Raw genomic sequence first — 23,486 nt, 5'->3', positions numbered from 1 at the left:
TCTGAAACAGCATTTAGACCATCATGTGACACTAAAACTCTCCATTGAAACACTAATGAAATTCTTTTAGGGTTAGCAGCTCTTTAAGGTAAAGTGACCCACTACACCTATGCAATGGTAGCAGAAACTCTGATAAATTAGGCCTTCAAGTGAAGAATTAACTTATAAAAACACACTTGAATTAAATGAATATATAAAATGTGCAAAGAAAATAAAAATTTGTTACAGGTTTTTGGGACTGTTTTTAGCTGTGGTCAGGGATCAGATGACTAGCTGATATTCCATATTTAATAAAAGCCCAGTATCAGCAAACCCAAACATAAACACTCCTTCTCCATGCATTTAAAGTGAGGGGAGTGAACCTACTTGAGGGCGTTCAGGAGGCCTTCTACGTTGTCTGCTGGCTGATCCTTCAGGACTTTTATGCAGCCTTTCATCTGGGAAGAAATGAACAGAGTCAGGATGAGAGCACAACTAAAGAGTGGCAAACAGAAATACATCCACAGTCCAAAATGTTGTTCTTTCATTATTTGCGATGGGGATCAAACCGCCACAGAGGAAAAAAGTTTGTGTCCATGTCGGTTTTGTGCATGCATGTGTGTGTGTGTGTGCGTGTGTCTTACATCTATCTTGGAGGACTTGTTGAAGGCTCCATTGGGATGGACGTGGTCATAAAGAATGATGACACCCACCATGACCCTCATACAAAACAACAGGGTGTCCTCACTGCTAAAACGACTCGTATAGTCCCTAGAGAGAGAAGGGAGAGAGAGAGAGCAGCGAGAGCACGCGAGAGAGAGATGGGATTAGAGAAAGAAGGGAACATGAAATGAGAATGTTTTAAGGGGAAACTAAGGAGAAACAGTGTCTAAAATGAGAGTATTTGCAGGTGTGTGGGTCTATGTATATAAATTTGGGTAGCATAAAATCAAGTACTTTCAAGGGCATCCATTCATTTTCAAAAACTTGTGTGTGTATGAAGAAAATGTAAACAGAGGGGCGACTCACGGCGTCTCCAGCATGACTTTACAGACGCTGGCCATGGTGCTGAGACAGTCTGTTGTGTTCTCCAGTGGAAGAGTCTTATTCTGGAGCAGGGGACACAGAACAGACACAAGATAATCAATGACAGGTTATTACTGATTATCCATTTCTTCCACCGGAACCCTGAGACACTATGATTCTTCTTTAATCTTTATTTGTCCAGGGAAGATCGACGGAGAACGCCTGCTCTTTTTCAGTCGTACTGGGCAGCTGAAGGGTGTGAATGTGTGTAACTGTGTGAGTGTGAAGCAAGGTGTTGCTGGAAAACAGGACGAGTGCTGCTCAGCCAATGTTCCCTGGATAAATAAAAAGTTAAAAGTAATAAAAGCATAACTCATAACTGTTGATTACTGACAAGTTGTTGATTTGCGTAGTCAAGCCAAGCTCAACAGGGTTTTCAGTGTGATGCTCTGCTTTCTCACCAACAAGGAAATGTGAGAAATGCGATAATTAATGCAATAGAGTGTTAAACATTTTGAAATGTGACCAGGTGTCACCAAGATTTTTACATTCAGATTTTAGGAATTTAGCTCTTTCTCATCCCAAAAAACACACAATGAGTGCAACAGTAGAATCAGCTTAAATTCCTAGATCACCAGTATTATAAGCAACTGATGGTAGGGACTGCAAGAGTCAGAGCCACAGCACCATGACAACAGATGTGACAGATATTACTGTCCCTCATAAGGTAATGTATGAAAGAGAAGTCCTAGGTAAAGAAATAAAAGCAGGGGAGAAAAGGTACAAACTTTTTTTTTTCTTTTCTATGAAATAAGACCAGACAGAATAACACTAAACTGTGATTGTAGGCCAAGTTTGTCATATTCACAGTCGTAACAACCATGACACAGTGGCAGCGCTCTCACCTCTGTCACAAAGTTTGTGGTTGCGTTGCTGAGAGTTTTAAGCATGGGCGTGGCCTCGGCGTAGAACAGAGACATTCTATTGGCCATCTCGTTGTTGACCTCATTCTCGATATCCAACTGTAGACACAGAAGTAAACAACAAAGATGAACTCGAGGTGTCAGCATAGGAGTAGGAGACTTATTTTTTCCATGAACAATACACCAATGTGTTCCATATAGTTATTCAGCAGTGGCAGCTCCCCTAACTGCTGGAAATGTGTCCTCACTGCTAGAAAAATGTCAAATATAACTGTAACTTGAACTGTATATTTACACTGATTTTGCTGCTTTTATGCAAATCTGAACAATTGAATAAGAGTGAGGAGTTAATTAGTAGTTTAATAAGCTTAAACTCCTATAACACTAATAAGCAACCAATAGAGTTCTGACAATAATAATACTATAATATATTTTTCCCTGACTCTGGGTCTGATGTTTAAAAAAAACAAACCTTTCTTATGTCATTCTAAGGTTGTTTCCCGATTTAGACTGAGAAAGCATTGTAGATACTAAAATAAATATCAAAGTCAGATATAAATATGTGGATTCGTGAACCCCAGAAAGAACGGCTGTCACCTGAGTGGCGGCTAACACGCATATGAATTAAAATAATATACATTTTCTAGACAACTCACATTCATGTTGTTTATCCGGTTTCGACTGATGGTTCTTCTGTAGTAGCTGAAGTCGTTCTGGATGGCAGGAATTCTCATCTGAGGGAAAACGATATTAAAAAAAAAGAACTAGTCAAAAGCTTGGACAATACTGCATTTAGCTACCAAAAATAGTCACATTAATAAGTAAATGAATGAGGGTGGAGGGGAGTGACTGAGAAACTGTGTGTGTGTGTGTGTGTGTGTGTTACTGCGTGTGTTTCCGACGGACCTTGAGTTCGTCGAAGCGCAGCGTGAAGTGGAGGATCTCAGCGAACTGTTTGGCGAGCGCCTGCTCCTTCTCCAGGTGCTGAGTGGGCGTGTAGGGCGGACAGGTCAGGCACTCCAGCAAACTCTGTAGGGCCTCCTCTGTAGAGAAACGCATGCAGACAAGTAGGTTAGGTGCTGTGTAGGTGTCACATCTATAGGTAGGTGTCACATCTCTCCCAGAGACACTGAAAAACAACTGGTGCTGAAACTTCATTAAAGCTCCGATTCAGAACTTATTTGGCCAAACACATTTTAGAGAGGTTAAGAGAAGTAGAGCTGCACGATTAATTACATATAATCATATTACACGATTATAGTTTCCATAGTTAACAATCATAGGCTATTGGCATATTAGTAATATTGATACATTTCATTTCATTTACAATGTTCGCTATAGTTTAAATAAGCCAAGATGTTGATATAAGATGCCACAAGTGCAGTAAAATAATTTTCTTCCTCAAATCATCAACACTCATCATCACGATTAATGAACTGTGATCACAATAATAATCACAACTATCATTTTTAGGCATAATTGTGTAATGTTAGGTATATTATTCACATAGATGGTTGAAGAGATTGACTTTTGCATGGAAGAAACACTTTTCTTGCAGCTCTGATAATCCGTTTCAACTCAAAATACAATGTTTACCAGGTTATAAATAATCTGTCTGATGGAAGAGGCTCAAAATAAGATGATGACTACGGCTTTGAGCACGTCCTGTTTAGAAAAAATGAAAATGTCTTCCTGCCACTGGAAATGCCAAAGTCCATGTGAAAGAGGTTTTGTTCTACAGTGCGGCTGTACCTAGTCGGAGGGAGAAACTGTAGAACTTCTTGAGTCTGATGACCAGCGGACAGACGGCGTTCCAGGCTCGCTCCTGCAGCAGCAGGTCACTGGGGTTCTGTATAGCCTGGATGGGACACAAACAGCGGGACAACATCAGAAAACATCCACAGTCTGGGGCCGTCATGATGTTACATCAACCAACGAGTATACCACACACACACACCGCTGTTCTTTCTGCCTGCCTGCTCTTCACTTTATCTATGGAGAGAAACTAGTAATCCAGCATATTGTAGTGTTGAGTTTCTCGGTCTCGTGCCTCTTTTGACTCCAACTCTGGTGATCATACCAGCTAAAAACACATTAAAAAATAGCTGAATATAACCATCAGTCCAGACAGTGGTTTGCCTTTGCTTCAATTTGTTATGCTAGGCTTTCCAAACATGAGTAACTGCTGGCTATCAGATGTCACCATCCACCTCCTTACATCCATAAAACTTTACGTTTCGGGGTTGTTTCTTGAAGTTGGTTTGATTTATGTTCTCACTCTTAACAAACCACACTGCAGTTCTCTTGGAAAAGAACTGATACTCATATTTTCAGGCATCACAGTGTGGTTATTTGGAGCCACCCGAGACTGAATAGCATTGTTCTCATCTGCCCAAATGAACCAAACAAAAGGAGTAAATGTTCCAGAGTTTGAATAAACCGCTCCAAACATGCTAGGTGTGAAGGCAGCCTTAGAGTCCAAATTATAGATAGAGATATATAATAGAGTCTAAATTCAAGAAGAACTGTAGATACTTTGCTTAATTTGCAATGTAGCATTTTATGTCTGTATAGGAACTTTGTATTGTATACTGGTGAGTGATGTTTCTATTGCACTTTCTTGAGCTTTGACACTTGTCTGGTCTTATCAACTGATGTTTGATTGTGTTTACTGTGTGAGTTTCACTTGAGAGGTTTTTCAATGTGGTGTAGTGTGTGTGTGTGTGTGTGTGTGTGTGTGTTTGTGTGTAGTTGGAGTGTTTAGTTTAGTTTTTGTGTGTGTTGCTTACATCTCTGATCTCCTGTCCTGCTCCCTTGTATGCCTGCAGGCCAGACAGGATGCTCTCAGAGTCCTGGAGGACCGAGTTCACCTGGTTCCACACCTCACGCTCTCCCTCCGTCGGCTGGGCATCTGACACACACACACGCACACACACACACACGCACACACACACACACAGAGACACACACACAGCGGCACACCCATGTACACCCATGTACAAACGTGTATATGGACACGCATATGAAAACCAACATGAACAGACGTGCGTCCACACACACACACACACACACACACACACACACACACAAAGATAACAGTTAGCTAAGCTAGCAGTCAGCATGAGTTAATACAAACACATTACACAACACTTAATTCTTGCCATTTCACATCGAGGATCGATGTTCAAGTGTTTTTTTTCTTTTTCTTTTTTATTTAACTGTAGTGCAGTAATCTATCATTTCTAGTCTAACTTTTACATTTTTGCAGCACCACATATTTGATTTGCATAGATGTGAAATGGCTTTTATTAAATACTTAATGATGATAGTATTTTTTAATTGCCAGGAAACACTTATGGGGGGGTCACGTGTGCTGAATGTCTTTGCCACCAAAAAGTAACTTATCAAAAATCACTAATTTCTTTCTGAAAACACCTTTTTTGAACAAAAATGGAACCATGTAAAGCAGGAATACAAAAACATTCAGCATATTATACTGTGTGGGTCAAAGCTTAAAGCAATATTTCACTTTAGTACACACATTTAAAATTTTTAGCACATGTATCCACATACGAGTCCCTCAACAGTCAGCCACCAACACTTGCTGCCTTGGGTGTCCATAGTAACGGCCTCATTTTGAAACCACAACCATAAACGACAAACATCTACTAACACACATGAACCACATCGATATGACTGAGAGTCTACGCAGAACTTAAAGGATTCTACTGTACATCAAATGGCTTCAAATTAGTTTCATAATTAAATATCCTGAATGTATCTATAGAGCAACTGAACACACTGGAGCAAGATGGATTTTCTGCATCCTGCTTTAGGCTTTTCAAGGAGTAAGTTTTTCCAGTTTACAATTACTGACAATAAGAATCAATAACAATAAGAAAAAGCTTGAATTCTTGAGGCGACTATGGACTTTGTAGCAGCAATGTTTGAAGGCTGACTGTTAATTAACTCGTATGAAGGTATGTGTGTTGAAAATTGTAAATGCTCCATTGAAGTGAAATATTGTCAGGCTGTTTGCAGGGAAGTCTCATCCAAAGCATGCTGGAGCAAGCTGTTGGATAGCCATGGAGCTACAGTAGAACTGAGTTTATACAACATGGGTGCAAAAAATTAATTGAAATGTTTTGAAGTTCTGGACCAAACACTAATCATACATGAATAATGCATGCATAGGCATTTTGATCAAGTGTCCAGATTGCTCTATTCAAACACTTCTAGCAGAATGCATTTTGCCTATCGATGAGAAAATTCCATATTGTGTTTTGAAATTTAAATAAACAAAGTTCTACTGTACTCTGCCATGCCTGCAACCTACAGATAAACAAGGGTTTGACTGGCTTTCTGTTTCATATTGCCTGCACAGCTACAGTAGGAATACACTACGCCTTGATATGGGATAAACTCCTTTAAATTATCATCATTGTTCTGCAGAAACCATACATCTCCAAATAATCCAAATATATATATATGGGCATCCCACTCCACATCCATCATTTTGACAGCTCAGACTAGATTGGCTTGGCTTAGTCGACGGGTCAAGAAACACGTGTGAGTGTCAACGAAAGCTGTCAAATAAAAAGAGATACAAGGTTTCTGCAGGACACCAACAATCTCAGATAATGACGTAAGCTTGGGCTAACGTGCACACAGAAAGTCAAACTCTAAAAGAGCTACTCTAAATATAGAACATCATTGATATTAAAATTCTGTGTGTCTGGGGTCTATTTGCATTTCAAAACCTTTCCACTCCATCATTTCCTCTCTGCTGCACAAACAAAGCCTGAGGTTGGAGGCATTGTGAGAGAACTTGAAATGCCACTGTGGAGGCGTTTGTGTTTCTTCTGTAGGAGGTTTATGAAAAAGGCCAAAGTAGATTTATTTGCCGTGTTAAAAGTCCAGCTAATTTGTCTATATTATGTGAACATTATAAGGCAGTAGAGTAAGAAAGTATAGAAATTTTATTTAGAATTTAATATTTTCTAACAATGAATATAGGCTGGAGGATGACAACTGGCAGGCATCAGAAGACCTTTTCTACATCTGATGAATATAATGTATTAATTGCATATTTATATAATGAACTGATAATGACTATATAATGAATTGATAATTCTGACCATACATAACATTGCAGAAAGGGAAACAAGGTTCAGTGGCAGAGAAAATATCTTGTTAAATATAAAAAGGACTTTATCTATAATTTGTTAGTAAATGCATTATGTAACATATCAAACTATTTGGTTAGATGACAGCAAGGGAGTCTTTTATTATTAGTACACATAATGGGGCATGCAGAGGAGTTAGTAATAGCAGATAGCAAAGGTCAAGGGTCAGCTCCATTCTTATTCAACCCAGGCTAGAGCGATTGAAATTCCAATTTCAAAAATCGCACTCAAATCAATAATGGATTATAAAAACAGCCATTAGTCTGCATTAGAAATTCAAAAGGAGGAAGGTTGACTGTTGAATAGCTGAATAGAATGACCTTTGACCGGACAGAGCTGCTAAAGACAAGAAAAAAAAGGGAAGAGGAGGGGGGGGGCAGGCAGAAGGACAGGCAGAAGCTGTGCTCACTTTCAAAGTCAAGGAAAAAGTTTGGCCCCTGTTCAAGCTCTGTGCAAGTGAGCACTTTTAACAGATTCCCCATTTGGTTTCTGCAAGAGAGAAAAAAGGCGAGAAGGAGATAGAGAGAGAGAGAAACAGAGAGAAAGAAAGAGGAAGAAAAAAGTGTGTGGTGTTAAAAAAAAAAAAACATCCATAAGTTATTGGAACAGAGATGGGAGATCTGAGAGCCGAAAGAGCAGGAGGTCACGACGGAGCGAAAGGAGGGGGGGGAAGCGAGGGGGAAAAGAGAGGAGCATAAGTAGACTCCTTCGTGGATTCGTCATCGCGAGCAGAGACCTGCTGACAGAGAAGAAACAGCTGAGGGGGTTACACCTTTCCCCTCCCCCCCCCCTCTCCACATCTCTCTCTCTCTTCCCATCTCTCTCCCTCTGTTCCACTCCTCCGCCAGACTTACTTTCAAAGTCCAGGAAAAAGTGTGGATAGTTCTCTATTTCCCTTGTTAGGACTTTTAGCAGGTTACCCATTCCAGCAAACCTGATGGTCAAAATACAGTGGTAAAAAAACAACATATATACAAAAGACATGAATACATTTTTACACAAAACATAGAGATGGTCTAATTAATGGTCTAGGGACACTTGTGATAACTGAAAGCAAGTTGAAAACATCTTCATCACCCAAATATCGCTCGTACCCAACAGAGGTTGTTTCAATTTCTTCTGATGAATTTCATCAGCTTTAAAGAGCATATTGACATTAACACTGCAGCCCGTTCAGGTTTAATTGTTATGGATGTTATTGGTGTGTATGTGTGTGTGTGTGTGTGCATTACTGCGATATAATTCAATTTTGACACCCTCTAAAATTCCCAAATATAGCAATAGCAGAAGATTAGCAGGCGAAACATGGCTTGGTGTCTCAGTGTGTCTGCATTGTAAAAAAAAAAAGTCAATTTCAAGTACTCATTCAATGTAGTATTTAGTCTAGTATCTTGAGTTTTAAATTCTTAAGTTTCCTAAAACAAAACAGAGAATTTAAGAATCTTCTTGAATTTCCTCTTGAATCAACAGATTACAAGGGGAGTAGATCTGCTGTATTTCATGATACTGACACTTGTTTCATGAAATTCATGAAACAAGTGAAACTACACTGGAGACAAGTTAATTTATTTCTAATTGTGAGTGAGTTTGTTTATGTCTAGGTGTATGTGTATGCATGCATTTGTCAGTATGCTATGTTGGTGTTTTTATGGTGGAGATTTAGTCAAAAAGACAAAATGAAATGTGTTAAAAGTCCAGTTCATTTGTCTGCATGTGTGGGATTTACTGATGTGCCTGCATGGTGTGTGTGTGTGTGTGTGTGTATTTGTGCATGTGTGTGTCCTGGTCAGTAAAGAGGCTGAGAATGCAAAATCTTCTCCCATCCTCCCTGGCCAGAATTTCTGGAGGTTTTTTTTAACCAATTTCTCAGCTCTTTTAGATCTAGGCCTCGTTAAACGTGGCAAAAGAGGCGACTGAGTCCTAAACGGCAGCCACGCTCTATAAAAATTTCATTAGAGGCAACAGGCAGAAGGTAAGTAGCAATTTCCAGGGGAGAGTCTGCCTCCTAAGGCATGGAGGGTGGTCACTGAAACTCTGTAATAACAGCAGGACTTCAGCATTACATGGTAAGAGGCCATGATTACGGTAAGAGGAGAACCTCTTAGTACGTCATGGAGACGGTGCTGGGCATAGCCTAACCTAGTTGGGTCCAAACGTTTCATTCCAGATGCTATACTCACTTTGTGCGGGGAAAACAGTTATCTGAAAGTTATATTAAAATATTAAAATGCAGATGGATCCTGCAAGACTTACTATTTTCTAAGAAAGGTACCAAATAAAGTAAATGATTGTAAAGATATTCTATGATTTGGTGTTTTACTTTTGCAAACAACTGTTATTTTTGAAACTGTGGACGGCCTCATTTTTATTCTTGCAATAAAACCCATATCTAAACACTGAACAACTCTAAGTGTATGTGTATGTTGTCAAGTTTCAGACAAGGTCAAACAATACTAAACATCAATCCAAAACACGTAGCTTTAGATTCGAAGATTGAATTAATTAATTTTCTTTTTATGCAAAAACTGAAAAAAGAAAATCCTTCATACTGTGCTGGGAAACCAGACGCTCTTTTCACCTTACAGACACAGACCGAACTTCCCCAAACTTTGGTCACAGTCTGAAGTGACCACAAAAGAGACAGTGTGTTGCTGTGTGCACATGATGATCACACTGCATCACTCTGCACAGTCCCCAGAGCGCTTTTGATTTCTGAATCATGATAGTCATGATGATCATGATTCCTCATTTTACACCCATCAGACATTCTCATGTGTGAGCTGCAATCCACATTAAAATAGCCTACATATTATATCTACAGGAAAAGGTTCAATTCTAAAGACATCATAGACCTACTGTGTCTATCAATCTGCTGATTACATAAAACATTTGACCAGAAGGGGGCGGTGTTGGACCATGGCTCACTCACATTACATTTCACTGACAGGGATTAAAGTACTGTAGTAGTAATGGTGTCATGTTGGTACATGTCCTGCAGTAGTGTACAGCTCCATTATTCCTACACTAACCCTAACCTGCGGCTATAACAAATACATCAGGCCAGTGTTTCTCAACAATCTCACTTGCCTTAACCTCCAGCCACACAGTTTTGCTGCCCTCAGGTAGCCACTTACCATTAAAACTGACAGCCAGTTGTATAACAAATAGCCCAACTATCCCAAGGACTTCTCAGCAACATCCAAGGGCAGTGTCCGCCCCCCCCCCCCCCCCCAACATTTTTTTCCTGGAAGGGTAAACAGACTTCTGACAGAGCATTTAGGCCATGTGATAATAAAAGTCCACTGAAATCAAAACTAATAAAAGTCTAGCCCAGTCACTGGTCTCCTAGCCCTGAGTTTGAGAAATTCTGGCCTGGACTAGCCAACGTTAAGAAGTAGGCCGATATAGTTCAGTAACAGTCGATTTTAATTAGCAATTTCATTCATTAGAGACCCTTGGCTACTCTTACACTGTTATATATCATCAGTTTGTAATTTTCAATGCATTCCAAAAGTTATGTTGTGATGAACTGTTGCAATTTACTTTTTTGTTGTACCCACTTTCCCACAACCTACTTCATCTACTAGGGGTGTGAATTTATTGCTTTCAAGCAGAGGTGGGTGTATGGGCATATAAATAAACTGCTGTCACGTCTCGGCGATGTAACAACAAACTTTCCAAACTATCCAAAGAGTTATTGCAGAAAAAGTGGAAAAATCCAAATCCTTCCCTAAAATAATGGGCTGACAAAAGTGATGCCATTCCCCTCTCAGCGCTCCCACTCTTTAAAACGTCCACTACCAAACACTTCTACCACAACTAGCAAGCTACACACCCTATAATCCTGTATGTAAGGCACAGAATATAACAATGGTGTTTCTAATAGGGCTGGGGTAGCAGTCAAGGCAAATCCTAGAGGGAAAATCAAAGACTGTTCAGTGTCACACACAACTACCCAGAGTTGTAGAAACACGTGTGGAGTGAGAATTATCAACAGTCTGACCAGTATTTTTCATTCTAAGCAGGTAAACCAATGTGCATGCATCCTACCCCTAACTCAAGTCTCCAGTGACATCCTGTGACAACACAGTCCACTCCGTGTTTTTCCCCTGAGGTACACAAACCAGCTCCAGCAGCCTGCTCTACTATTTCCTGTCTCTCGAGAAGCTAAGGCGGAAATGAAAAAACAACAGGCAGGCCTCCAGTCCAAACAAACTGAAAGTACAGTAGAGTATATATACGCAGAGGAATGCGCAGGATGTAAAAAAGGAGGAGTGGACGGTGACATCATGAGAGTCAGCGAGTGTTTTAGAGTGCAGCAAAGTAAATAGTATGAAGAGAGACTGACAGGACTGTTGAAAATTCATACGAACTGGGTAAAACATGCTACTGTCTATGCGTGTATAACGATTCAAGCTCTGTGCTCCAGACATCCCTTGATGGCAATGTCCTCTTCTGCATATTTACTCGAGGCAATGTGCCATGTTTGGTTGGTTATCATAGTAACAATACTGGGTAGCTGGAGCAAAGACCGGTGTATACAGGCCAACAGCTAATGCGGTGAAGCAAATCATCATCTAAAGGGTACAGTGAGTTATTATAGTCCATAAAAGTTGTTAGTGTGCTCTCTCTCTCTCTTTTCCAAAAGTAAGGGAACCTTGGAGGTGTTATTGTCCCTGGCAATAGCAAAATCCACAATGTTCATGGAGATTTCTTTGGCATCTCCACTCCTTCCAGTGACATTACAGACAGTGAAGAGTGAGCAATGAAGGAGGGGCCTTGGTAATGTTTCTGCTAAATGAAGCCTTTATTTGGTTTTCCACTGAGTAATGAAGTCTCCTCCTGCCTCCACCTTTCAAACAGGGCGGTGCAATGCATAATATATTACAGATAATCACTCATATCCCTGTTAAAGGCTGATTTGTGATGTTTATGCCATCTTTCAAATCCTGTTGACAAATATCTGCATAAACAGAACATTTGTGAGGATAGTAAGCCCTTGAATACTATAAATGCTTTTACACAAACTGCCTTACAGTACCATGAATGCAGATATTTTCTATGTGTGTCCCTGTTGGGAATCAAACCCATAACTCTGGCCAGGCTATATCCACTGAGTTTCACAGGACCACAAACCACACTGTCTTGGGAAGACCTTGTTTGTCACACAGACATTACGCTGGCAAATTCACACACTTAGTTCCTCTTTCTCAACCAGTTCTCTATCTGGCCTAACCTGAAAATCTGGAGATTTTACTCTTCCTCTTTCCTATTTATTTATCGTTAAATTATTCTAGGGTAATTACACATGTACCCTACACGGGCATATTTTTGTGGAGAACGTGATGAGGGAGCAACTACTGGCACTAGCAATACAAATGTTTTAAAACATACACAAATCTGTTAAGAGAGAAAAGTCAGTATCTTCCCTACCTAATGCCCTTTACAGGTGCCAACTTGGGTCAGGTTGAAAAAAAATGGTGCTCTATTGAAATAAAAATAAATAACTTCTGAAACCACATTGAGGCCTGCTCTTAATCACACAAAAACATTCAGGAACACAAATGAGCAAGGACGATGCTTTGAAACTAACTAAAAAACAGATGTCCAAATGCTGTTGAAGCCAACCTCACAGTCTCTCTATACCTGTGTGGCTGCAGAACATCATATTACCCCGTCAGTCCTCTTGTCAGTCTAGATGATTGACCTGCCACGAGTCGTCCTCAGTGACAGAAACTGACAGAAACTCACCCAACAGCCCCACTGTCCTCTTTCAACCTCAGTTTAAAAACTTCCCTCTTGTCTCAAAAAGTGTGCTTGGGAAACGTAGCTTCATTCACAGGCCTTTTTCTGCTTTGTAATTAAAGCAAGCTCTGTGCAATTAAAGCCCCAAATGAGCGGAGTGCTTAAACGGCTTTTCTTGCTCTTTGGGAGTTTGAAACAACCTCTGTTGGGAGAGAGAGCGCGCTCTGAGCAAACAGACAAACCAAATGATCTCTTGCCTGGTGGGTGTAATTTGGCATATGCATATTTCATAACAGTAGACAGTCACAAACAGTATATCATAGTTTCCTTGTCATGAAATAATGTTGTCAAACAACACTCCATAACTAGGATTAGATGAGATAACATATTTGGTGTACACTTTGATCCAAAGCAGTACTGTGAGTGTATACATGTTCAGCTCATATTCCCATTGTGGTAATAATGATTTACATATTTGTCTTTTATATGGTAAGTGGAAACATCTGCTTGTGACTAGTAGGTTATGAGATGCCGAGTTTTACATCTAACATCAAAGTATTGTGCTGTCTACTGATAGCCAACAACAGAGGAACTATGCTGCGGAGCAAATGCCACAGTACAGGATAATTTGAATCAGGCCCAAGACCCGTTTCCCTTTATTACTTTAACTGAAATTACAGTACAATATTTGTGAGCATGGACATTTTTCTTCCAAAGGCATAAACCAGAGAACTAAGAGTCAAACTATGGTGTAAAATCTACAGTTGTTCCTGAGAGACTGAATGGGAAGCTGCTTTATGGTCTTGTTGTCAGTTCATGTCCTGACCCATAGAAAATATCCACAGTTGCTGTTTTTCAATCTTTCTCAATTCATTTTCTACGCCAGCAGCACAAGATTTTACATCTTGATGACATCTACAGATCAGGTCTCGCTTCTAATTTCTGGCTTTGGGGGAGAGTTGTTCCATGCTCGGAAATATTGATTTGATCGTACTGAACAACCGCTGCATTCACTAGACAACAGGCGCAAATAGAGTATGTATAGCATTACTATTTTGACCTTTGTCCCCCCCCCCCCCCCCCCAGTGTGGTTATCACCCCACCTACAGTATAGACAGTTCTGTCAGATGGCGTCTAACATAGTGCTGAAACGATGAGCTGATTAATTGATCGACAGAAAATTAATAGATTATAATTTTGATAATCATTTGTTTAAGTCATTTATCAAGAAAAAATACATTTGCTGGTTACAGCTTCACAAATACTAAGATTTGCTCGTTTTTCTCCATTTCATATCAACATAGAATTAATACTTTGTGGTGTTTTGGCTGCTGGTCAGACTAAATAAGCAATTTTAAGACAATAATTTGGGCTCTGGTAACTTGTGATAGTTATTTGTCATTGTTTTCGACATTTTATTGACTAAATTATTAATTGATTAATCTAAAAAATAATCCATAATAAACATAATCGTTGCAACCCTAGTCTAACAGTCTTCTCAGATGGGGTTCATTAGGGCAAACATTTATCAAATTGGGGTCCGTGGAATAATGCACATCTTTTTGGGGGTCCTTGACATGAAAACATTTGGGACTCCCCACCTCCTAGATGCCAGGAACACCATATATATGAATTGCTAAATTGAGTGGTATTCCCCTTTAATAGCCCTGAGGACATGTAGTACAGCTCTGCAGCCTCTGAGGGAGAAAGTCTTGGGCTTAACACAACAAGTGCAGGCTAATCCCCGCTGTAATCATCCACACCGCAGCATTGTTGCCGGGCTGATCCGCCTCAGTGGCAGCGTGGAGTGTGGTCTCATCTCTCTCAGGCATGACTAAACTAGCTCTAATGAGTGTTTGTGCTGCGTGTGTGCGTGCGTGCGTGTGTGTGCACATCATGTACCTTCTCTGGTGGAGGACCCTGGGTTGCCGTCTATATCATCCGCTTTGTCTTTGTTTCTGAAAGCACACAAACGAGAGAGAGGGGGGCGATGAAGACTTTGTTAAAATCACAATGGTTTAAGTGCAAAAGGACATCGGAAAGAATAACAACCACAGAGGCATGTGTTACAAATGTGTGTGTGTGTGTGGGTGTGCGTTTGCCTCCATCTAACACATGTCGGACAGGTACAGTATCAACTTTCACATTAGCCAACTTCCCCTTTTCTCTTGACACACACAAGCACGCAGAAAACAAATACAACCCCCACCCCCCTCCCATCCCAACACAAAAAAAAGAAGACACACCGCTGAATTATTCAACAATGAAACCTACACCCGGGTCCGTTCTATTCAAAACAAAGCTGATTAAACCTCTGTCTGTTGCATGTTCACTGGAGTATTAAATGTCCTGTGACACGCTGCGGCTGCTAATGGTCACTAGGATGCACTCTAATGTCCTCCAGGGCTAGGAGAAGAAAAAAAAAATTGGATGGTACTGTCACGTTCTGTCACAAATGAAGGCAGGACACATCCAAAGCGACATGTTTTACCCACTTCCAGCAATATTTCACTTTGGGATAACATTTTCATTGTTCAGCTGAAGCGCCTCGTTAGATGTAGCAGGGAGCAGTCGACCCCAAACGTCAGCTAGCCCTGGGGATCAATATCGATAATTGTAGGTTTCTCATTCCAAAGTGGTATAACATCAAATTTGTAAAAATGAAAAGATTACCTGAGGGTCATCATTCAATATCTTTTAAATATAGGAGGTCTATAAAAGTTAGAATTTTGTCAACCAAGAAATTAAGTTGGACAATATCCTTTAAAAACATCTCACTACTTTATCATTTGTCATTTAGTAAGAGTAGCTGTCAGTGTTTTCCCCCACAAATGGTGGATCGCTCAATTTGAAATCAAACAAACAGAATGATTTTTACACCGTTGGATAAAAGTGAGCGGTGTGGTGACTACCGATCCCCAGAATAGGGGATCAATATTGGTGTTTGACCATTATTAACTCCTAGAAACGTTTGTGCATTGAAAATTGATAATGTTGTACCAAGGGGAAATGATGCAGTAGAATAGTCCACAAAGCATCTTGTTGTACACACACAGACTGTTATAGACGCACCCACATACACATGCAGACAAGGTACTGTACTCATTCTACCACACACACACACACACGTGGCAAGTATTTACTGTACACACACACACACACACACACACACACACACAGAGGCAGAAGCACGTATCCTGTAACGTTTTCTTTCATACATACCAATCAGTACTTAATGACAGCTTGCTGCTCTTGCCTCTCTCCTGTTACACAAACTCATCTCCATCATGTGAGAGAAGACACACATGCACGCACACACACACACACACACACACACACTATACTTCTTCCTTGGCTCCCATCTGTCACAGCAAATAGTCCTCACCCCTCTTCCCTTACCCCCACCTCTCCTCTGGGCAACCTGCATGGCAACAGAGTGAGGGAAAAGAGGAAGGATGCTGAGGATGGATGGATGGATGGATGGATGGATGGATGGATGGAGGCCCCACAGGGACACAAGATACTAGATACTGTCCTTATAAGGGCATGGTGGTGTGTGTGGCGGCTCCCCGTGGTCTGACACATGAGTGGACTTCACCTCCACATCACGCTAGGTTTGGACACACACACACACACACACACACACACACACGCACACTTCCTGTGTCCCTTCTGGAGCCCTCAGACACACACACACGTCTGCAGGCAAACACACACACATTTGCCAAAACGCCATGTGGGCAGCACAGACTGAGCGCTGATGATAACAGACACTTCATCGTTACACACGTTTCACTTGCCAAACATCCAACTTCCCTCTCTCTCACTCTCTCCACTTCCCTACTTTCTAACTTATTTATTCACTTATTCCTTCCTGCTCTCCTTCCTTTTTCTCTCCTCCCTCTTCCCTTCCTCCCTCTCTCCCTCTCACTCCTCTGCTTCCTCTCTTGGTGGAACATTGCTGGATTTTCTCTGTTAGCCAGCCTGTTAAACAAAGATATTGAATTGAATTAATTAAATTAGCCAGGCAGTCAATTATAAAACCAGCCAGCCAGCAGTCATATAGATAACAGAAAGAAGCATAGCCATTACCTAGCCAGAAAGACATTCAGTCATCCAGCCAGCCTGTCAATCAGTTAGCCTGTTAACCAGCCACCAAATCTGCCAGTAAGTCAGCCAAACACCAAACCAGCCACAGCCAGCCATTCAGTAAGCTAGCCAAACACTCAGCCAACGGGTCAGTAGATCAGTCAGTTTGCTAGTCAGCCAGTCAGTAAATCTGTCAATCACCCCAGCAGGTGGTGGAGCCAGAGAGAGAGAGAGAGAGAGAGAGAGAGAGAGAGAGAGAGAGAGAGAGAGAGAGAGAGAGAGAGAGAGAGAGAGAGAGAGAGAGAGAGAGACAGAGAGATGCTGCAGAGTCCTAGAAAATAAACATGTTTTTCAGGAGACACCAATCCAGAGTGGAATTTTCCAGTGACCCCACAGCAACAACACACATAATACGGGCCCCATTATGTCCCATGGTGGCTCATTAAACAACATAACTGTGGTCAGGTCAAATTTACCCTAAAAATCTATTGTTAAGTGCAGTGATGCATTTGACCACTGGAAGAGTTATTTTTCAAAATGCTACACATCCATTTTGGAAAATAAAATGCTGATGAGCATTTTATGAGTATTTTGATGAGCCATGCTGGGCTGGCCAACTGATAAAGACCTGGGATTGGTCTTTGGAAAGAAATTTGAGAGGGGAGTGATTTAGAAAATCAATGTCAGATATTGATCAGATGCAGCACTCTCATCCAGGTTGTGTGTGGGTGTAGGGGTGTGTGTGTGTGTGTGTTGTTGATGGACCAAAAAAGGCTCAAGGTAGAGTGATAATGGTTTAAAGTTTGTCACTTTCCCCAACCATTTGTCATTTCAACTTTATCAATGCAAACTATTTAGGTATTCATGTATATTATTTTGCCAGTATTCATGTAAGTTAAAAAAAAAAAAAAAGAACTAGTAATAAGACATATTATAAGACAGCGATGCATTACATAGGACAGGTCTAAGACAAAAAGCTTGTGCATGACACCTTGTTTTAAAACAAGTCAAACAAAACAATTAGCCTAATTGCCTAAAAGAATGCAAACAGTGCAAATATTAAAATATGAAAAACTGATATTGTGATGGTGCTATCTTGCCTTAAATCTCTCCAAATCAATAAAAACATACATTTCTTTTAACCTTTTAATTATCCAGGGAAATTGACTAAGCACGCATGCTTGTTTCCCACTGAGCAGAGCATAGTGCCTGATGGTAGCTGCTGATGGAGACCAGAGTGTTTCTCATTCACCTTCCCCACCCAGATTTTCTCAGCCGGTCTGGAATTCAAAACGCCAACCTTTCAGTCACAATCCCGCTTCTCTAACCTCTAGGCTACCAATGCTCAATACAAACAAGAGTAATGAAAAATAAAACAAAACCTGGCAGTACAATGTTTGTTCCGTCTGACCCTTTGACTCTAAAGTCAGCTGAGTGTGCTCATGAATTATAGACAGGAAGCTACTGACACAACCTGGGGCATTTTCCTCTGTACACACACACACAGATATAGAGAAACACTCACATATAGCAACATATAACACTCACATACTGTAGCAACCCTGTCTCTCTCTCTCTGTCTATCACACACACACACACACACAAACTCTCTCTCTCTCTCTCTCTCTCTCACGTACACCCACACACGCTGCCTGCAGGGCTCTGTCTAGGCGCTATCCGTTTCCATGGTGACAGCCGGGGTGTCCATTAAAACAGGGGAAGCACATGTATATGACAGAGTGGAAACCCAGCGGGGACACACACACACACACACACACTTAGACACTTTGTTCATCAATGGCTGACTGTTAAGAAAAGGGGAAGGTGCGTGATGAGAGCTGCTGTCACTTTTGGTTGAATGCCTGACAGGGAGGCTGCCAAACTTACTGGGTAGAGACTGAAAATGACAGCTTGCAGGGATGTGATGAAGAAAACAAGAAAACACCGGAAATAATACAGGGGGAAATCAGAGAGAGAGAGATATCTCCGCTAGAAAAGAAGGGGAGTTGTGCATCCAAACAAAACCAAAAAATCCTACAGAAAAGAGTGCCTCGTTATTGTGCCTGTGCCTCCACATTGCTGAAGGGAATAAACTGTGACTGAAGACAGGAAAGTGGGACTGAACAGTGCAGAAACACACTTTCACTTCATGTTGCCTGAGGAATGTATTCAAATGTGACTCATAAGTAAGAAGAGAACAAAGTCTTCCACTGTTGTGACTGACAAGCTGAAATATGTAGGTCTGTGTGGGGTGCGTTAATGTGTATGACATACAAACACATCTCTCACACACAACTTGACTGTGACAGGGGCCAGTGAGTGTCTCAGCCCAATGGTCTGTAGCTAAAGTTTACACAAGAAGACAAAAGACTCCAGATCCCAGAGTTCACTCTGTCAAATGGACCAGAACAGTGAACATTCAGGAGCCGCTCTTATCTGGCGAGTGTGTTTATATGGTCCGCATTTGCCCATTAATAATGACTATATTCAAGTTTTCATTTTATGAATGAGCGCATATAAAAATCTAAACATTTGTTCAACACAGCTGTTTGAATTGTGGCTTTCTTGCTGACAAAGAAAGACTTAAGGGTTCAGGGTGACCTCTCCATCCAGATACTCAGTAAGGAAGCACAGTATGGAGTTCAGGCGACTTTAGCAAGTTTTTCCAGTCTATTTTCACTATGGAAATCTATCAAGCAATGAAACAGGAAAAACTTGCTGAAGTTGCATCCTCTGTATTTTCACATGCAGTGATGAGTAGAGAGATACAAAGATACAAGCCCAGTCAGACTAGAGAGACACTTGTCAAGGCCGACAGACAGTGGAAGAAGTGTCTTTGTCCTAACAAGGTCCCACTGCACTAAGACAGCTACCAGCTACCAAGAAAACACCGAGTCAAGGCCGTCGCACTCGACTGGAAAAACAACGCTCTCTTGAAAAGGCTGCCATACGACACAACAAGGGTTCTTCAACTTTTACAGCCCAGGACCCATACTGTAGCATTTCAGTCTCTCCCTCGCACTCAATCAAAGCATATTCTTGTCCTGAGGGGACATGACAGAAACAGGCCATGACCCATTTTGGATCAAGACCCGTTGTTTACCGAATGCTGCGCTTCAGTATCCACAATCGGAATTAGTCCCGATTTAAATTTAGCCTGGGCTATGATATGCATCCTTTGGTGTGGGGGGTTAGAGGATAACATAAGGTCCTGCATAGTTCAATGGGTACAGCATGACACTATCACTGCCAAGGTTAGAGGTTCAAATCCCACTGGGGCCATGGTGCATGCTTAAAATACATGCATTCACAGTACTGTATGGCGCTTTGGACCAAAAAAATGGCGTTACATATGAGCCACAATAGGTGACACATCTCAATAATCAAGCTTGATGATATCAAATTCATACTAGGATATTTTCAACATCTCTGTGTATCTACTTCAGGACAACACACATTTGCGTTGTTATTTTAAAACATGTTAATGCCTACATTTGCTGGGTAAGTATGTGTTCTATATACATTATATCCATTCAGAGTCAAAATCAGCTGTTGCTGCTGCATTACATCCTCCATAAAACTGGCAGGACGCCTTTACACAAACCATGGATAGCGTGACAGCTGTTGATGTTCACAGACATCCAGGATTTAACCTGCAAATCAATTATTTAGTTGAATGAGCATCATCTCCAGCACTGGAAAATGCATAGCTCCAACATGGCTCCAGGTCACGCAAGGGGAGTTGGTGGGGTGAGTTTGTATGGGAGCGAGAGAGGGAGAGAGACGCTGCAGAAGTCCCATGTGACACCACCTTTGGCTCATGTTTGTGTGTGTGTGTGTGCGCTGTACACACTTCAATGTATGTAGACCAACCATGTATGCCCCAGTAAGACAGAGAGAGAGCGATTGTGTGCGTGTGTGTGTCTTTATGTGGTGAGCGTACGTGTGCTGTAGTTTATGGCAAAAGCCTGTCCTCTACTGTGGTGTGAAAAGCAAAGGATGGAGGGAGAGAGTGAGGGAGCGAGGGAGGGAAAGAGGGAAAGTAAGAGACACATCTGGCTCAGTACGATCTGCCTTCAGCAGACACCCTCTAAGGGTTCAACAAGGGGTTAGCCCTCAATGGAGGTTCAATGGGCTGGAAGGCTGCAACCCCCCCATGAGTAAATGACTGTGTGTGTGTGTGTGTGTGTGTGTGTGTGTGTGTGTGTGTGTGTGTGTGTGTGTGTGTGTGTGTGTGTGTCACAACTCTCGGGACATCTTTGCCTCCTCTACTCTGCATGGCAACAGCCGATGGATGGATGATGGATTCATAACAGTCCAATGAGCCGGGGGGCGGTTGGGATGTTGGGGGGATGGGGACATCGCTAACCATCAAGACTCATTTATTTCAGTGTTGAGTGAAAACAAGTGGCATTCATGAGGAATCCCCCCCCCCCCCCCCCCATCTTATTCATGTTATAGGCTAACCCTGGTCATTTTCATCTCATTTAATTCATTAAATTTATGAATTTAAGGAAAATCAAATGAAATTAAATGACTGGCCGAGTTATTTCTAGAACTTTTTTGCCATCATGTCTTCGTCTCCGCAGCCTTGCATTTGCTACACTGTAATATGACAGATGTAATATGAACAGGAAAAGTTTTAGCACTGTGCATATTAAAGAGCCTAACATTTTTATATTTTTATCATTTATCATTGTTTTTTATTTGATTGAACACTGCTATACAGAGATTGGTACATAATTTGCTCAAATTAATAAATAAATGCAATTGATGCATTTGTTTCTTTCATTGTTTTATAACAGGCCAATACGAGGCATCATGAATAACTGTAAATTGACCAGTAAATGGATCGATACTCATATACGGATCGATACTTGTATTGGCCAATCTACTTAAAAAAAGTACTAGGGACTCGTATCTGTTCTGGAAAACTGGAATTGGTGCACCTCTAAACTGCGTTCAGGGCAGAGGTATAAAAGGGTTAATAATCCCTACCACAGCCTCATTGACCGCACTAAGGCATGACAGTAAACAAAAAACCTACAAACACGGCCAAACAAAAAACACACTATATAAAAATGGAGTGGCCTATTCATCACCCCATCAGGCGAACTGATGTCATTTGCTTGTCCTACATTTGAAACTGGGGGAAGAAACAGTACAGCATTTCTTGTACAGCAACTTATGACTCAGCAGCACACGTGACAGTCAACTTTAACGTCAAGGTGTGCTTATTATCCCGCTCAGGGAAATTCTTGTGGTTACAGTGCGCATAAAACCACAGACATAAACATGGGATGTGAAAATACATAACACCGCTTCTAACAAGTCACACTAACTTCCTCTCTCATCACGCCATCAAAACCCCCCTACCAGACACACCCTCCCTTACATCTCTCTTTCTCTCTCTCACACACACACACATCCACCCACATACATACACACACACACACACACATCCACCCACATACATACACCTAAGCACAACAGTATATCAGTGCAATATACAGAGCACAAAAGCATAGCCTCGCTCAGAAAATTGCCTCGAGCACCCAGCCTTCAATATTGCCGTAACATTATTGCACACAGCCTTCAAAAGAACAACAAAACAGTCTAGAAAATGTCAGGATTCAGACTTCTGTAGGCAAACCTTTCATTCACCGATCGATACCAAGTTGAACAGGAAATGCATCTGCTGACTCTCTCTACACTGAAAACCCCAAGCCTGCTGAACTGGACCTGAAACGTGTGGGAACAGTTTTGAGTTCCTCTTCGCGCTGCACAGCTAAACGTGTATAACTGTATATATATACGCCAATTTTAGTTTCCACAATTAATAAATATTCTTAGAATATTGCAACAGTATATAATCTATCTGCACTAAATATTTCATGTCAACTAGAACATCCGCTGTAGTCAAATATAGTCAAGATGCTGATATGAGATGACAACAGTGCAGAATTACTTATTCCTCAAATCAAGACTAGGCCTAATCACAATATCTAGCAAAATAAATAGGAGGAGCACACATGCCAATTAATATAAAATTTAACAGGAAATGTTGCTGCATTTTCTCTCTACACTGAAAGCTCCAAGCCAGCTGAACCTGACCTGAAATGTGTGGGATCTGGTTTGAGTTTGCTTCCTCTCACACAGGTGACTGTTAGAGTGTCTTCAGACGGTAGTGCTATCAGGTTGAGCAAAGAAACAAAATAAAAAAATAAACAAAAGCCTGCTGAAAAAGCAATAAAAAGAAGAGAAACATTAATTTCCTGTCCTGTATCTCGGCACACAGATGTCTCAGACAGTTTTACAATGAAAGCACTTCAGTTGGGCTTGGTAAGCCAGTATCATCTTTTAAATCTTCTTCTTAAAACACACTTTTATAGACTTGCTTTTATGTCATTGTTCTTGATCCTGTTCAGTTTTAATGTTGTGTTGTTTATGTTTTCTTTTCTGATTTCTTATAAGCTAAGTAGCCTTTATCCTCTTCTCTTTATCTGCATCCTCTTTATCCTCTTGTATTTCTTTCGCT

At 41.0% G+C, this 23,486-nt stretch overlaps 1 protein-coding gene across 2 annotated transcripts in view; it reads right to left on the bottom strand.

Moving 5' to 3' along the window:
- fam49a (family with sequence similarity 49 member A) overlaps positions 1-23,486 on the bottom strand; it is a 41,700-nt gene that overhangs the window by 4,446 nt on the left and 13,768 nt on the right. The window contains exons 2-11 of one of the 2 annotated variants that reach the window (XM_071920013.2): positions 14,762-14,817; positions 7,969-8,048; positions 4,718-4,839; positions 3,681-3,786; positions 2,835-2,971; positions 2,585-2,662; positions 1,911-2,027; positions 1,009-1,088; positions 624-750; positions 367-437 (exon numbers count right to left, since the gene is read on the bottom strand). In XM_071920013.2, the coding sequence (XP_071776114.1) occupies positions 367-437; positions 624-750; positions 1,009-1,088; positions 1,911-2,027; positions 2,585-2,662; positions 2,835-2,971; positions 3,681-3,786; positions 4,718-4,839; positions 7,969-8,038 (908 nt within the window). In that variant the 5' untranslated portion in view covers positions 8,039-8,048; positions 14,762-14,817. Of the gene's footprint in view, positions 1-366; positions 438-623; positions 751-1,008; positions 1,089-1,910; positions 2,028-2,584; positions 2,663-2,834; positions 2,972-3,680; positions 3,787-4,717; positions 4,840-7,523; positions 7,612-7,968; positions 8,049-14,761; positions 14,818-23,486 lie in introns of those variants that run through there. The other variant, XM_071920014.2, reaches the window with a different exon arrangement.

Source organism: Centroberyx gerrardi, chromosome 18 (assembly GCF_048128805.1).
Source record: "Centroberyx gerrardi isolate f3 chromosome 18, fCenGer3.hap1.cur.20231027, whole genome shotgun sequence".
Taxonomy (NCBI): Eukaryota; Metazoa; Chordata; class Actinopteri; order Beryciformes; family Berycidae; genus Centroberyx; species Centroberyx gerrardi.
Note: the sequence above shows the minus strand (reverse complement) of the source record. Positions and strands in the feature narration are given on the sequence as shown.